The sequence below is a fragment of the Nicotiana tabacum genome, chromosome 21 (assembly GCF_000715075.1).
Source record: "Nicotiana tabacum cultivar K326 chromosome 21, ASM71507v2, whole genome shotgun sequence".
NCBI lineage: Eukaryota > Viridiplantae > Streptophyta > Magnoliopsida > Solanales > Solanaceae > Nicotiana > Nicotiana tabacum.
In genome coordinates this window covers 62095460-62112337 of record NC_134100.1, presented here as the reverse complement: position 1 = coordinate 62112337, position 16878 = coordinate 62095460, and the positions used below count along the sequence as shown (strand labels likewise).

Sequence of the window (16878 nt, the reverse complement as noted above, 5' to 3'; positions counted from 1 at the left end):
CTTATCCCGGGCAACATCATGTCACCACGTAAACTATCCACGTGTAAGAGTTAGATTTTACCATTACAGCTACTGCTTTGTCTTTTGCTTAAACAACTTTATATGAGGTTATGTTTTTTCTCATACCTAGCTAATCCATTTTCCGCAGTTCATCTCCCCTTTGTCGTTGTCTTTCTTTTTCCATGTCTTCGCTACTTCATCTGACAAATTTATTCTTTTAATTAAGCCGAATCATAAGTGAAGCTTTGAAGAACTGACTCGCGTGTAAAGATTTTTAGCCAGTTTCTTATACCCTTATAGCTTTCGTTTGTCTACTAAGTGTCACTTTTTGACTTCCAACGAGAGATGAGAGATCATAAGTTGGATCTTTGGCCTAAAATGCTGCAAAATAAAATATCAGTGTTTTAAAAGGCGTTTTCGGAGCGAGCCTCGGGGCAAGGCTTACCAAAAATACCCTGAGACGATGGTGGGGGCGAAAGTCTCAAGAAGTGTACGCCCAGCAATTTGAAGTGTACGCCCGGGCATTGAGGCGAGTTTTTATAGTGATGCGTAAGCCCAAGAGACTTTTTCAAATTAAAACAAAATTTGCTGAAAAAGTCCTTAATATAATACCCAAATTCTCAAAAGTCGGCTTGTAAGTACTCAAAATTTTTAAAAAGGAACTGCAACATTAAATTTAAAAGTCAAGACCTTTTTTTATGGAAAAAATAATATTGTATAGCCGCTGTAAAAATAATAGTCGAAAAGTGTATAAAATTTATATATTTTTTGTATATATATACATTCTGTATGTTATATACAAAAATTATACAAATTTTATACACTTTTTCGGCTACCAGATGTAAATAGTTTTTGGCGCGGGCTAAAAGTGATAATATCCCTTTTTTTTATTGCTAGAAGCTCTAATTTATGGTCTTTCCCAATTATTTATCTTGTCCACTAGTCTGTCACTATCTCCCAAAAGTAACGAACAATCAAATTTTTTTTTTCAAATACAAAGAAAACTCAATCTCCTCCATAGCAGCAAGTTCAAAGTTCAAATTGCAGGTTAGTCATCCTTTTTGGTCCTCCATTTAGACAACTTTATTCTTTTCAATTCAAGTTACTTGTGCTTGTAAGGAGCATATAATGGATTATTTTGACTAGTTTTTTTGTGGGGATGGAGCACATCTATATATATTTTCACTTATTTATAATTTTCTTCAAGTTTTATGCAATTTTACATATTTTAAAATATTTACTATAATTATATTATTTTATGAAATATTAAAAATTAAATACTCATGGGGCTTACGCCCCGTGCCTCGGGACTTATGCCTCACTGAGGCATATGTAAAACGATTCGTCTTATGCCCACGCCTTTTAAAATACTGCAAAATATATTAAAACAACACTTGCTTAAATTCAATTGGTTATTTATAATTAGCAGACCTAATTGTGATGCATAAGTCAGATTGTTCTGTCGATCTGTTGGGATTTGGCTATAGTTTCGTAATCGTTCATAATGGTAAGATACACATCTCTTGTTCCGATGAGGCATATAAGAGCAAAAGAATTTATCGTTATTTTTACTCACATGTTCTGGTAAACGTTATATGGTAATAGGCAAGAAGGTAACTATAATTAAATCTCATTCTCATGAATATAGGTGTAATTGAATCTGATGTTCATCATACATTATTTCATGCTGGTATCTTTTCGTTAATCTTTGTCACCTGAAGCCAAATGTGATTGGTAATTTTTGCCACTACTGCGTTCCATCTTTGATTTTTCTCTTTACCTTCTTGTTCTTGAGTTCTTTTTCATTCTTCAGTTCCCTATCTTTCGAAGACTTTGCGACCAGTGTTGTATTAAGAGGATGTTTGGATTGGCTTATTTTAGGTGTTTATTGACTTTTAATCACTTTTCTAATTTTTATGGTATTTGACAATTATAAAAAGTACTTAAAAGCACTTACTTTTAGGCATGAAAAGTATAAAAATAAGCGAAAAGCTGGGTATTACCAACTTATGACTTCTAGCTTAGAAGCTACCTTTTAAAAGCCAATCCAAACACCCTCTAAATTGTGATTGGTAGCTTCTTATCCTTCTTCGTCCTGACTCAACTCATACCGATTGTAGTCTTTAGGTGCTTTTCTATCTTTCCAAGAGGGCTAAAGTAATAAATCTAAAAATGCACACATGCAAAGAGCATGACATGCGATTTCACAATGGGTTTTATTTACTTTTTCGGGTTTTGGAGATAGGTTTTGTGCAAAATTAAAAAGCATATTATACTATAGCTATAAAAACTTTCATCATCTGGTGTGGACGGGAAACTGTTCGAACTCTAAAAATGTCAGGAACTCATCAAGAAAAATTATGCCTCACAAATCATAAGTTTGCTATAAAATGGTAACAGAAGTAGTAATTGAAAAAGATGGTGACTACAAGAAAGGCCTTTAAGCCATAACATTACTGCTGCTGCTCTTTCACATCAACCGTATCTTCTCCCTCAACAGATAAGGATGCCCCTTGCGATGTTGCCATACCCAAGACCTCTCCAGGTGGTGGATGGTCAAACTTGCATGTAGCCCCATACTTGCACATTCCAGTCTTCATATAGTATGGACAGTGTACAGCACCCTGCTTGTATCATCACAAAAAATTAAAGGAAAAAAAAATCATACACTTGCATTTCCAACAGACCAAGTAAATGAGAAAAGGTTTAGATACAATTCAAAGAATAACAGCCATCAACTAAAGTTGAGGAGTTAAGTTTATATGCCCTGTTAAGAATGGACGGGGGATGGAAATAAATTGCAAATGTACATATCTGTAGAGAAATTTAGTATTCTGTGAGGGGTTTTCACTGATCAGAAGATATTCAAACACACAACCATTGGGTGCAATCTAATACCTGTAACAAGATGCACTAGTAGGAATTATGCGGAAGTCTATTTGTTTTTAGCGGTAGTCATACATCTGTTATAGTTTATTATAAACAGTTATCCAATGTACGGTGTTATCGTGTTATTTGCCAATGCTTATGAAGATCTAACCAACACATTTTTTTGAGGTTGTTGAACCCCACTAAGAAGAATCAGGTTATCAGAAAATTTATATAATGCTTTGAAATACTTCGCCCACTAGAAAATGAACATGTCATATTTAGGGTTTAGAAAGTAAAAGGTTAACAAGGTACCTCCCTCCTTGGTAGACCAGCAAGAGTAAGCTTAACATTTGGCTGCTGCACATCCTTCGCTGACACTAATGGTGCTGAACGATCAAGAGGGTGATGAAACTTGCATCTTTCACCAAACTTGCATTCCCCAGTTTTCATATAGAACTAAAGGACAACATGACAGACCAAGCAAGATGTGCAAAAGAAAGATAGTGAATGACTAGATCCAATTATACTGAAAATATCAGAAGAGAAATTCATGGCTGATTTAGATAATAGTATAGCAACAAGAATGAGAACTCATTCAACACTACAGGTAGCTCCCTATAGTATCTACTGTGTATACGTTATGTGTATATGTATGCATACTGTAAGTCAACTTTTAAAAAGGCATAGATGAGGGCCTAATAACATGCACTTGTCCTTAGAAGTAATAAATTTAAAAGTCAACAAGAGGTAAGAACAATGCTACATTTACTAGACTCCAGATAGTATCTGATATAGATGGTACTGCAAACTATGTTCATGTTTTGAAAGGTTTACCATGTCCTTTTTAGGATTGATACAATGTACTTCCGTTCTTTTGGCAAAGGTAGGTGAATTCAACAGTCAAGACAAGTGAGAGGTTCAAGGAAAAAGAGCAATCATTTCCACAGAAGTGCAAGCACCAGACAAAAAGGCTGCAAAAGATGCTCCTCCGGCCCTAAGATATACAGATCTAATGCCAATTAAGCGGCACCTTTTGATTGGGGAACAGCATAAAAATGCCTTCTAACTGATAAGTAACAAAATATGGCTCATAGTCCAGGACCCAAAAGAATGTCACATGCATCCAGCTTGAGAGTAGTAATTCACATCTCTTTCAAGTATGTCTTAGGACAAAGTAGGTACGCACATCGCATTCAATTTGTCCAGGTCGTTGTGGATAGACAGGTGAAAGCAACCCAAGCTGCAGCATTGAAATAAACAATACACTCAGTAACATGTTCCAAAGCTTTTTATAGGAAATACAAACTGAACACTGCTTATACCATTGTCTGAGTCAGTCTTGGATCTAAATTTTGCAAGAGAGAGGCAGCTGGATTAACCATTCCAATGTTCAAATGTGTTGCGGGAGAGGCTACAAGGGCAGGACCAATAGCAGCTGCTGGAGGATGAAAATGTACCAAGTGAAAGAGAATCAGTAGTTGACTCCAGGCATTAAATTTTTTATGTTAAGTATTTGAATAATGCCACCAGCTGAAATTTCGTTTATAGGTCTTTCTCAACTGTTTAGATTAAACTGAAATCTAGTGAGCATCTTTAAATTCAATGACACTGATGAGTACTACTTTATCACTTTTTTATAATGGTGGTGTCATGTCCTGCTTGCAAACACCTCGACTATTCCATCGGATGCCTGCATCCTCCGAATAGTAAAAGTACTGGTTAGCTCTACCTACCAAGACTCAAAAAGATGAGAAGCAATCACCACCTAACTTTTTGACTCTACCGGTATTCAAACCCTAGTCTCATACAGTCTTCATTCCAACTTTATCAACCTTTAGAACACACCCGCGGAAGACTGGGCGCAAGTGCTACTTGATAACTTTTGTCCCAGCAATCCCTTTATTTTAATAATTTGCAAGATACATTGACATTTATTAAAAAAATTCTGAGAACATAACACATTTTCTAATCCTAGAAATTCACACGAGAAAGAAGTATGCTGACACTAGATTAGATTCAACAGATAATGTGTCACACATAGTTACATATCAGACCAAAACCTATAAAATTCAAAACAAACAGAAGACAAACAAGAACCTTTGTTTTTAGTAGGAACGGCAAACAAGCTCAAGACAGAGAAATATATTTTAGCAATGTTCCAACAGAACTTATTAATATCCTTACTTCTTTCAGGATGGTTGTAACGGCAAGTGCCTCCATACTTGCAGCTGTTTGATATTTACCCCAAAAACAGAAAAGAAAGACACGTTGTAAACCAATGAGTAGTCCAACTTATTGAGTATTTAAACTGTTAGCAGAAGAACAAAAAGTAGAAAAACTCCCATGTTTACCAACAAAAACAGACTAACCTGCCAGTTTTTAGGTAGAAAGGACAATCAACTTCACCCTGTAAAAGATAAAAACCAGAAGAATGAACTGCTTACTGTGGGTCTCTGAAAATACACCTCTTAGCATATCTAATTAAGCTTAACAAAAACAGCCAGCTTCAAGTAGCTAAGTTATGATTAGTTTATCAAAAAGAAAAGCCATGGTCCTTATGGATGAATACTCATATTCTCTTCTGCTTTCTCTTCCTAGAGGTTAAAATCTCTATTTGCTAATTTTCTTCTTAAAAATTTCTATATGCTAATTTTCTCCAAATAGTAAGTACATTCCAGAAGTACCCGGATCTACAAAATGGAAACATACTGTAGACAAATACCTGAAGAAAAGAATCAAACTTCAATGTAGCCTAGCATCACTACGATGGCAGTGGCACCCATTACACAGGTAATGAAAAAGACATGAGATGCTTTAAGATCCTTGGGTCAGCAGTAGGTGAAAAATTAGTTAGTTAGATTGTCTTAAGAACAACACGCTCTTCATCACAATAAATCCTCAAAGTCAAATTGCGGTGCCAGGATCGAAATATCACAATACATAATTCTTTTGCTATAGTAAAATCATGATAATAATTGTCAAATGAAGTAGACAAAAAACTGCAGTCTATTAATAGCTATCTTGTGACAGCACAAAAGGAACGGAGAAAAGAAAAAAACAAACCAAAAAGCAAACAAAACAAGAAAGAAGCATGTAACACATTCTTACTCAATGAAGATAAATGATAAAATATATGAAGTACCGGTCTAATAGGAAGGCCTTTGGAGTTGTGCAATAAAGCTGGAACAGAAAGCGGCTTGATGAGATTCACATCCTCAGTCATCTCATTATTAGCTGATCCAGGGTTTTCCGCAGAGCCACTTTCTTGTTTTGGAGATGGCAATTGTATATCTCTTGGATGGTGAAATTTGCAGGTAGCACCAAATTTACATGTCCCCGTCTTCATGTAAAACTGCCACAGTATGATTTAAGTAACTATGAAACAGCAACACATTACATGCATACTCACACAATCTTAGGTAACAAGTAGTGCTAAAATGAGCAAAAATATTTGCATACCGTGCAGGAGGGTTCAGAAGGTCTCTCAGGCAAGACAGAAACATCAGAATTTTGTACAGAACCCTGAGACCGAAGCCAAATTAACAGTTGAAATAAATGAAACTTTATCTTCATAGTAAGAATATAAAAGTTGAGCCTGTGAACCTACCAAATGAGCGGTATTATCTTTGGGGTGGTTGAATTTGCATCTATTACCGAACTTGCATTTTTGAGTCTTCATAAAATACTGGAAGCATGTCAACATACAATTAGGCATATTAACAGCACACACAGCTGCAAACACATCAAAGAGTTTTTCTTACTGGACAATCAGGCTCTCCAGACCTTTCAGGAAGAGATTCAGTTGTAACTGGAACCTGCATAGATGAAATGGAAGAAAACAGCTAGGAACATAAGATGTGATAACAGATTTTACGGACAAGTGGATGCAAATATGAAACAGTTTAAAAGGATCTTCCACCAGACAAAAAGGGCGATGCCTCCAACTTTCCACAGGGAATGAGAGTCCATGATAATGTAATTAATGTTAAGAACTGTCAAAAGTGCAATGCATGAACCAGCCTGCGTAAGGCCAAGAGCTCGACTATATACCAGCTAGAAGGAATAGACATTTTGGCCTCTGAATCTTTAGCAATTAGCAAGCTGGAAGTGCTCGTATAGGATTTTGTTTTTTATAAGTGATAGCTTAGAATTAATTGGGGACTGTGAAAACCTTAAAATGCTTTACATTATCATAATTCAATTTGTAAAAGAGGAGCCTGAGTATCAAGCACGAATTTTGAAACTAGTGGGAAAGAGAATTTCAGCTACCTTGTACATCTAGCATCTTTAAGTGTAAGAAAGTATAAAAGGTATAAAGGTATATAAATAACTAAATAGAGAAGTTGAAAAACAGTTCATTTCAAGAATTAAAAGTATTTTGAGAATGTCAAAAAATGAAATCACGACATTTTATGGAAAGAGGGGACTAGTATTATATGTATGACATTATCATGTAGGTCACCAAAAAAAAAAAATACTCCCAACATCCCATCTTATATAATGGTGTTTGACTCGTTACAGAGTTAAAGAATGAGAGAAACACTTCCGAAGCTTGTGATCTAAAACAAACTACAAACTACAGACATTTGTGTGGCTATAAATGATCTCACTAAGGATCAAATGAGAAGTTTAAAATTGAGTTGTTTCTAAATATAGAAAGGTGTCATTCTTTTGGGGCAAAGTAAAAAGGAAAGAGTGCCACATAAAATGGGACAAAGGGAGTAGGACATGAACATGTAATTATAGATAAAGGCCTAAAAACAAATAGCTACCAATCTTTGTCAACTTAATTACAAATCCTTTCCAACCAAACACACCACCTCGAAGTTGGAAAGAAAGAAAGATATACCAACTCCTAACAACCAAATGATTTGCTAAATACATGACTAAAAAAGCATGAATTAGATGGATAGCATTTCAATAGTTCTGTTTTCATAACGTTTAAATTGTCCTTCACCAATTGACAAAACAATACAGAAAATCGAAGCTATGAGTGCTTGCTAAAGCAAAAAACCGTAAGTTTTTAAAGAAGATATTAAATGTGAAAGCCAGATTTCAAAAATGACAAGGAGTTAATTCACACTTTGGATTATTGGTGTATCACAATATTATGTTTTCGTCTAAGCGTGAAAACATAGATATTACAGAAGAATTTGGAATATTTGAGCTCTCTTGAGCTGTAGCTACTTTGTAAATTATCTCTTACCCATTTATCCTTGCAAAATAATACCATAGACTATCTGAAGCAAAGATAGTAACAGTAACTGAAAGCTTTTGTCAGTTGAAACTGCCCGCACAGAAAAACGACACTCAAATACCTTGAGCCACAGAAACTCTCATCAACCAACTAAACCACTGAAAAACAAGTTGATGTTCTATAAATAAGAAAACGATTCATCAATAAAACAATAAACTACAACTGTGGAGGACCAGATATTGCTGTCTTGCAAGTAATACAAAACTTTCAATAAAGAGGGCCCCCAGTCTCTTTAGAGAACAATTAATGATGAAAAGATAAACTAATATGGTGGAGGACCAGATTTTCCTCTCTCCCGAGTAATACAAAACTTAAAAAAAGAGTGTGGTTCAATCTCTTTGATGTTCTTTTAAAGTCATTATGTGGAACAAAGCATAACTTCCACCATAATGAAACAAGGAACACCCTTCATATACCTCTAACCCTTGTTACTGCAACCAAGGCCATTACTGGGACAAACCTCTAGTGTTTTTTTTTCTTTTTATTTTCAAATTTTTGATAAGTCAAATAGGCTTTATTAGTGCTAGCAAAGGAAAATCACTTTACTGAAAAATAAAGCACTCCCTTAGTTTCATTTTAGGGATCTTTACACAACTAGCCGGCAAGATCCAATATTTACTTTTCATCATCGGTATACGTATATTGTACATTGATTATACATGATTATACACCTACTATACATGAATTATACATATGATGTGCCGGCTATTTCTAGTTTAAGCAATTGGGTGAATACTATTTAGGTTAATTCTTCATTTTAAGTGTCTTAATTTGAATTGGCACGAAGTTTAAGAATGTGAAGAAAACTTTTAAATCTTGTGACTCTAAACTAAAGGTGAGCATATCATGCCAAAAATACCCTTTGAATCTTGTGGTCTTACAAATGCCGTGGCATTTTTGGAAGGGAGTATTGCCAAAACCATTATTGTGACAAACCTCTAGGCTTTATTTTTATTTTATTTTTTATTTGTGATAAGTCAAGCGTCTAGGATTTATTAGTGCTACCAAAGCGAAAACACTTTACTGAAGTATAAAGCACTCCCTCTGTTTCATTTTATGGGTCTTAGTTTGATCAAGTACGAAGCATAAAAATGTAAAAAAAACTTTTAAATCATGTGATTTTTAACTAAGGATGTGTTTGGTACGAAGTAAAATATGTTCCACGAAAAAAAAATTATTTTCTTGAAAATAAGTGATTTTCTTATTTATTTTCTAGCGTTTGGTTATTTAACAGAAATTATTTTTTGAAAAATATATAATCTAGGCAAATACTTGGGAGATGGGGTGAGGGAGTAGGACAGGGCCAGAGGAAAGGGGCCGAGGGAGGAGTGGGTGGTGGGCCAGGGCGGGGGTTGGTTTGGTAGGGGGGAGATTTGCAGGGGCGGGTTTGGAGGGTGGACGGAGGGTGCCGTTGTGGGGGTCGGTGGGGGTGGGTCGGGGTGCAAGATGGTAGGTCAGGATATAGGTCGGGGTGGCGAGGATGTGGATTAGGGGGGGGGGTGGGAGTAGGAACGTTGAAAGAGTGTTTTGAAAAATATTTTTCCTCCTCTTGGTAGGGAAATAAATGAGTTCAAATTAAAAATGTTTTCCAAATCATTTAAGCCAACCAAACATGGAAAAATTGAAAAATATTTTCCTTCATACCAAACACACTTAACATACCCAAAATACAATTTGAATCTTGTGGCCTTCAATATGTCATGTCATTTCTATAATGGAATGTCATTACGGATAAAATAGGAATGTTGGAATTAACATAGAAAGGAGGTATATTGTTTGAAATAGACTAAAAGGAAAGTAAGACACATCAGTTGAAGCTGTCAAAGTGACTTAGGTGTCTTGCTTTCCCTTGAAAGTTGTCAAAGTGACTCCCTCACACTCTTCAGAATGCTAGGAAGAGCCTAATCTGTATGGGTTTACAGGGAAACCTTGTGCCTTTGGGAAGTTACCGGGAATATTATACCAGTGGCTCAAAGGGGGGATACGTCCCTCCTATCAATAGCTGAGAGAAAATGGAGGCAAAAGAAGACAAAGGAATAGAGTACACCATGCACTACAATTAGCGATTCTTGAAGAAAGGCAGTCAAGGTTCAGGGTTGAGTGTGCGATATATTTCATGAAAGTAGAAGGATGAATTTGGGGGGAGAGGACAGTTGAGAAAAAGGAAGAGTAGGCAATAGTAACCAGCTATTATGCATATGAATATATTGCCTGAAACGTGAGAGATTTGAACAATCTTGGGAAGCGAATAATAAAAGTAATTACACAAATAGAAATCATATGTGGGTTTGTTTACAAGAAAACAAGAAAATGGGTATTAAAAGAGGATTGATCATAGTGACGAGCAAATGAAAGATAAGGTTAACTGTTATTTGGACTAGTAAGGAGCAACTGTGAGTATGCTGTTGTAAAATAAAGAGTACTGTCCACATGAGATCATTTGACAGCAACAGTCCGCTAGCACACAACTAGACTAATTCACCGGACAACCTGTTCGGCTCATAAGCACAGATTGCAAAGGTAATCCTGCCCATCATGTTGGAAACACATGGGCTCAAACTAAGTATTGCAGCTAGGATCCAAACCTGGGTATAGATACCACTCAAAAAAATTCCCAGAACAAGTGGAATAGTGGATTACATTTTTTCTCTTAATAACTTCTAATGGAGGGCTAAAGAAACTTGTACAAGATACAAGCTCATCAGTCTAGAGATTTTTTTATGAAGTAGGTCATCATTATAGAGATTAAAGACCTTATCAAGACGTCAATGTTCCACATACATCAACATTGCATTTTCTAGATATAGTATGCGGGGTAAAACAAATATATATGCAAGATGAACTAACTAGATATAATTGTAGTGTAATATTAAAATAAAGTGAAATCCAGATTAAAAATACATCACAATTCATAAAAGCTATTGCTTAAATGACATGGAAATTTATCCCAACATTTTCATAAGTAAAGACTTAATATAGATAGACACGGGAAAGAAAAATAATACATTAAGTGAAATAAGAATGACTTATTTGATAACCTATTGTGTTTTTTCTATTAAGAATAAATAGCAATAAATGATCACCTCTTTCCAATCTGGGATTCCACCCTCCGGAACCCAAATAGGATGGTCAAACTTGCAGCTATCTCCAAATTTACAGGTTCTTGTTTGCATATAATGGGCACAGTCCTTCTCTCCGGGCCTCTGGGGATATATAGACAAATTGCTTGCACTCTCGAATCTAGGGCGCTTGGCTAAAGGATTGGCTGAAAACCAAGCTTCAGCTTGCCCAATTGTATTACGTGCACCCAAAAGTGTCCGATGATACAGTGCTATGGTATGTAATATATACATAAACACAAAAACACAGATGTGTCTGTTATTATACATACAAGTACACCATTTTATATTTACATAAGGTAGTATTAGTAAATATGTGCAACAAGAATTCAAATAACTAATACAACTTAAATAATGCTTGTATGCACAAATTACACATGGGAAAAGAGATATCTTGATATAAAAAAGGACGTAGAAACTAGTGGTGTTTGCAAAAGCTTTAAACACCAGTAAGATTTATCAAAACTTGCGCATTACATGGAATATATCTAACTCATAAAGTGCAGAAAACATTACTGGACTTATACAAAAATTATCTGTTGTTAATTGTTAAAATAATATAAATATATATCTTAATATCTTAAAGCTATACCAAGAGAGCAACTCAAATGCACTGTACTAGAGGCAGCATTATTTGTTTGGAGTAAATTGTTAAGTTAATTGCTGAACGAAACCCCCAACCTCACAGTCTCACACAACAACGGTAAACCGCCCACCGATACTTTCATACTATCGCACTAAGCCCTACCTCAAAACAACCTCCCCCTCCTTGCAATTGCCAATATAGGAGGTGCAGCAACTACTACGCCCCAGTCCTAAACAAGTTGGGGTCAGCTATATGTCACTGAACCAAATTACTTCATTTAAACACATCAATATTATGCAAATACAACTAGAAAGTATTAGAAGTATAATGTATAAACCTCTGAAAGGTTAAACCACTCCTAGTAAAAGTGCTAACATGTCTAAAACATATTCTCAACTAATACAGAAAACGAAAAGTAAGTGTTCCATTCTTCTAAATCTCAAGATAATAGCAGATAAAAACAGCCGATTCAAGAAGTTAATAGAAAAAATTAAAGGTTTATATTAGTCAGATGCAGCTATAGTTCATTAAGCACAAAATGGATAAATAGAAGGAGAGAGAGAAAATTGTCCATTACCATCAGAGGAGGAGCGCTTCAAGCTAGAAAAATAAGAGTCGGCAGCAGGAGGTTGCGCAACATCGACTCCAGGAGGTGCAGTCCACGAGGACTGATAAGCCGCCAAACCTGGAATCTTACTCGCAGCGGGGTTATAACTATCACTTTGATTAAATAGCATAGTGGGTGAAGAGAAGGAATAGCCGGAAGAACCAAAATAACTTGAGGAACCAAGCAATGTCTTATTATTATCCGTAGAGAGATAGTCGCCCATGGATCTCGTCGTCGACCTAGACAGGTTGCTCCCTGCTGCTATTCCCGCATTGCTGCTAGGGTTATAGCCGTAGAGCTGATTCGCCATATTCGACTGGATAGCCGACTGCAAACAAACCTCCACACAAAGGAAGGGAAAATTTTGCTAGTAACTTCGCTTTTTCCTAGTTTGGTTTGTTTAAAGAGAAAAAAGTTCAAATATACCCCCTAAACCGTTTTAAAATTGTTCATTTCATCCCTTTTGTCAAAAGATTTTAATTAAAAAAAAAGACCTTGAGCCTCGTTCGACCAGCTTTTTAAGCACTTTTTAACTTTTGAAAGCGTTAAAAAAATGGCTTAAAAAAATTAAAGTCTGCTTTAAAAAAGTCAAAACAAATAAGTTGAGTAAACCTAACTTTTTCGAAATTGGCTTAAAAGCCATATTGCTTTGACCAAGGATATTACATTCGTATCCCTTATAATTTTTCTTAATCCTGAAATTATCCCTCAGTAGAAAAATCTAAATATACGATCTCTTTCTTTTCTCCATTCTTGTTGCAGCATCTGCTTTCTTCTTCCTCTTATTCCATAACTTTTCTCAACTTCAGCTCCAATTTTGAAAGCCTCTTCAGTCCACATAAGTTTAATATTCCTGTTGAATTTCAATTCTTGTTGTGTTTTCAAAGTTTTGGAATTATGAACATCATAAACAAGTCTTGGTATTAAATTTTTACCTATTTAAATTGAATAATACTATGATTTATTTCTGGGATGTACAAAAATAATTTCCTATTTTTTGCTCAAGGATTAGTACTTTTACCCCCAAGAGATGGCTCGCTAAATGCTCAAGGATTTTAATTTTGTTTATGTACTTGCATTTGCGGTATGCTTCTTTTGCTAAATAGAAAATTGCAATGTGCTTGAACTAGATTAAGTGCCACACTAAGTCCTCAATATTTGCAAAAATAAGTGATAAAATAATCTTTTCTTTGATATGCTTTATATTTCAGATTCTTAGGGCTTGGCCTCGAGATGTATACAGGGCAAGTATTCAAATTATTCAAAAGAGATTCCTTTTCTCTTTTTTTGAGTGTCGATAATATTGAGTTGAATAGTCAGCTGCATCCCCCCACCCCACACCACTGCCTATCATTCCATGATAGACGCTTCAGAACAAGAAGTATTATTTCTTTTTCTTATTTATAGAGGACAATGTGCTCGTTTTATTTTTATGAAAGTTTACTTGATTGAAAGTTGTGAAAAATGAGCGTTCAAGAATTATATTTATAAAAATTTATCTTAAGTAATCAATTAAATTGAAATTAAATTAAAATATAAATTATTTTTTATTTACATTAATTGTGAATTAAATATATTATAGTAATCAGCTCCTTTATAATGTTAACAGCTTTAAGGATATTTCTATCTTATTAACAGAAAAAAGTGTTTACCATCACTTGTTTACCAAACACTTCAATAGCTTTTTTTAAGCTTCACCACTTTTATCCAAATATATAACTGCTTATTTATAAAATAAGTTTCAGCACTTAAAAACTTCTTTTAAGCACTTGTGCTTAAAAGTTTTCAGCTAATCCAAACGGGATCTTTGTCATTGTTTAGATGTTCATCATGGACTCATAACCTAAATTAAATGATAGTAAGTAATATTCTATAATAAATTAAATTATAATTGTATAAAAAATAATTATTATAATATTAGTATATATAACTTAAATCCTAGTCTTATGATGTTATATGAACAAAATAATATTTGTACTATACATTACAATTGTAACGACCCAACCGGTTATTTTGAGTTCTAGAAGCTCGTTCCATGATTTGAGACTTCCTCTAGGTCAATTTGATTTTTTATGACATGTGGGTATGAGTTATTTTTGTCCCAAGTGATTTGAAATATTTAGTCCCTAAATAGAAGCTTTAAGTTGGAATAATTGACCAAGGTTTGACTTTTGGGTAAACGGACTTGAAATCGGGATTTGATGATTCCGACAAGTTCTTATGATGTTTTTGGACTTGTACATATGTTCGTACTTGTACATATGTTCGTATTTCTACCTACTCGCACTCAGTAGGTACCTGCGCTCACTGGGGTGTGTACAGACTCCGGAGGGGCTCCTTCAGCCCAAGCGCTATAATCTGCACGAACAACTCACGTGCGATAATAATATAGTATGCTGCAGGCGGGCAGCCCCGATCCACACTCATCCTCACCAATTAGGCCCTCGGCCTCACTCAGTCACAAGTATGCTATAGGCGGGCAGTCCCGATCCACACTCATCCTCACAAATCAAGCCCTCGGGCATTCCAGTAAAAACAGGGCATTCGGCCCAAAATATTTATATGCATCAAAATAGAGTCATAAAACTGAGTTATGCGGTAAACAAATATAAACATGACTGAGTATAGATTTTCAATCGAAAAAAGTGAGAGGATGATAAGAAACAGCCCCTAAGGGTCCTAACAGCATTGGCGCAAGGCCCAAACATGGCATTCGGCCCAATTTACTGAAATTCTTTCTAAAACATATAAGTATCAAATGGTTTCAACAAAGTATGCAACTTTACAGTTGCTACGGGACAGACCAAGTCACAAATCCCTAACAGTGCATGCCCACACGCCCATAACCTAGCATGTGTGTCACCTCAAAATAATAAAATGATACAAAATCTGGGGTTTCATACCCTCAGGACTAGATTTACAATCGTTACTTACCTCAAACCGGTCAAATCTCTACCCCGCAATGCTCTTTCCTCTGGACTCTGCCTCCAAATGCTCCAAATCTATTCACAATCAGTATAATACCATCAATATACGCTAATGGAATGAATTCCACAAGAAAAGCTTCAAAATTAGACCAAAACCCAAAATTGGCTCAAAAATTGCCTGTGGGGCCCACGTCTCGGAACCTGACAAAAGTTACAAAATCCGAAAGCCCATTCAACCACGAGTCTATCCATACCAATTTTACCAAAATCCGACCTCAACTCGACCCTCAAATCTACAAATCAAATTTCCAAATTTATAAGTTTCAATCTCTGATTTACACCTCAAAATCATGTAATCTAGTCGGATTACTCGATGATAATTCAATATTATGGAGTAGAAATGATCACAAGGGACTTACCTCAAGTTTTCCTTGAAAATATATCAAAAATCGCCTCTCCCCAAGCTCCAATTTGTCAAAAATGGCAAATGGGACGAAGTCCCTATTTTTATAATTCTGCCCAGACATCCTCGGTTCTGCCTCGATCTTGGCCTTCGATCGAGGTCCTCGGTCCTGCCCCTCGATCCTGGGCTCGATCATGGCTTCGATCGTGCCCCTCGACCCTGAGCTCGATCTGGGCTTCGATCGTGGCCCTCGACCCTGAGCTCGATCTGGGCTTCGATCGTGGCCCTCGACCCTGAGCTCGATCTGGGCTTCGATCGTGGCCCTCAACCTTGAGCTCGATCTGGGCTTCGATCGTGGCCCTCGACCCTGAGCTCGATCTGGGCTCGATTTCTGGGCAGAAGCAATTTCCAACAGAAGGAAATTGCATCAGCTGTTCTAGTTCAATTTTTGATCCGTTAACCATTCGAAACTCACCTGAGGCCCTCGGGACCTCAACCAAATATACCAACAAGTCCTAAAACATCATACGAACTTAGTCGAATCCTCAAATCACCTCAAACAATGCTAAAACCATGAATTACACCCCAATTCAAGCCTAATGAACTTTGAAATTTCTAATTTCTACAAACAACTCTGGAACCTATCAAATCACGTCCGATTGACCTTAAATTTTGCACACAAGTCCTAAATGACATAACAGAGGTATTCCAATTTTTAGAATCGGATTCCGACCCCGATATCAAAAAGTCAACCCCCCGGTCAAACTTCTCAAAAATGAAACTTTCGGCATTTCAAGCCCAATTCCTCTACGGACTCCCAAATAATATTCCGGACATGCTCCTAAGCCCAAAATCACCATACGGAGCTATTGGAATCATCAAAATTCAAATCCGAGGTTGTTTATATATAGGTCCATATCCGGTCCACTTTTCAAACTTAAAATTTTTAATTATGAGACTAAGTGTCTCATTTTACTCCGAGTTCCTTCCGGACTCGAACCAACTAACCCGATATAACATAATATAGTTGAATAACACAAAAAGAAGTAGGAATGGGGAAAACAGGGTTGCAACTCTCGAAACAACCTGCCGGGTCGTTATACCCATG

The 16878-nt window shown here is 36.0% G+C and overlaps 1 protein-coding gene across 2 annotated transcripts; it reads right to left on the bottom strand.

Moving 5' to 3' along the window:
• Positions 1-2306: 2306 nt before the first annotated feature.
• LOC107824978 (zinc finger CCCH domain-containing protein 37) lies at positions 2307-12836 on the bottom strand. 2 transcript variants are annotated; one of them, XM_075241990.1, is made up of 12 exons: positions 12411-12836; positions 11212-11459; positions 6633-6686; positions 6479-6556; positions 6331-6393; positions 6014-6223; positions 5241-5278; positions 5056-5099; positions 4194-4306; positions 4058-4111; positions 3184-3327; positions 2307-2624 (listed from the first exon to the last, which is right to left on the bottom strand). In XM_075241990.1, the coding sequence occupies exons 1-12, from the start codon at positions 12748-12750 to the stop codon at positions 2454-2456; spliced, it is 1557 nt and encodes a 518-aa protein (XP_075098091.1). In that variant the 5' UTR covers positions 12751-12836; the 3' UTR covers positions 2307-2453. The 2 variants fall into 2 exon arrangements, with proteins under 2 accessions (XP_075098091.1, XP_075098090.1); XM_075241989.1 differs by having other exon boundaries at positions 4194-4309; positions 12411-12835.
• Positions 12837-16878: the final 4042 nt, after the last annotated feature.

Coding starts and splice junctions, on each gene's coding strand:
- LOC107824978 (XM_075241989.1), bottom strand. CDS start 12,750: ATGGCGAATCAGCTCTACGGCTATAACCCTAGCAGCAATGCGGGAATA. Junction 5,279..6,013: donor AAGGCCTTCCTATTAGACCG/GTACTTCATATA, acceptor TATCTTTTACAG/GGTGAAGTTGATTGTCCTTT. Junction 2,625..3,183: donor CTGGTCTACCAAGGAGGGAG/GTACCTTGTTAA, acceptor TGATACAAGCAG/GGTGCTGTACACTGTCCATA.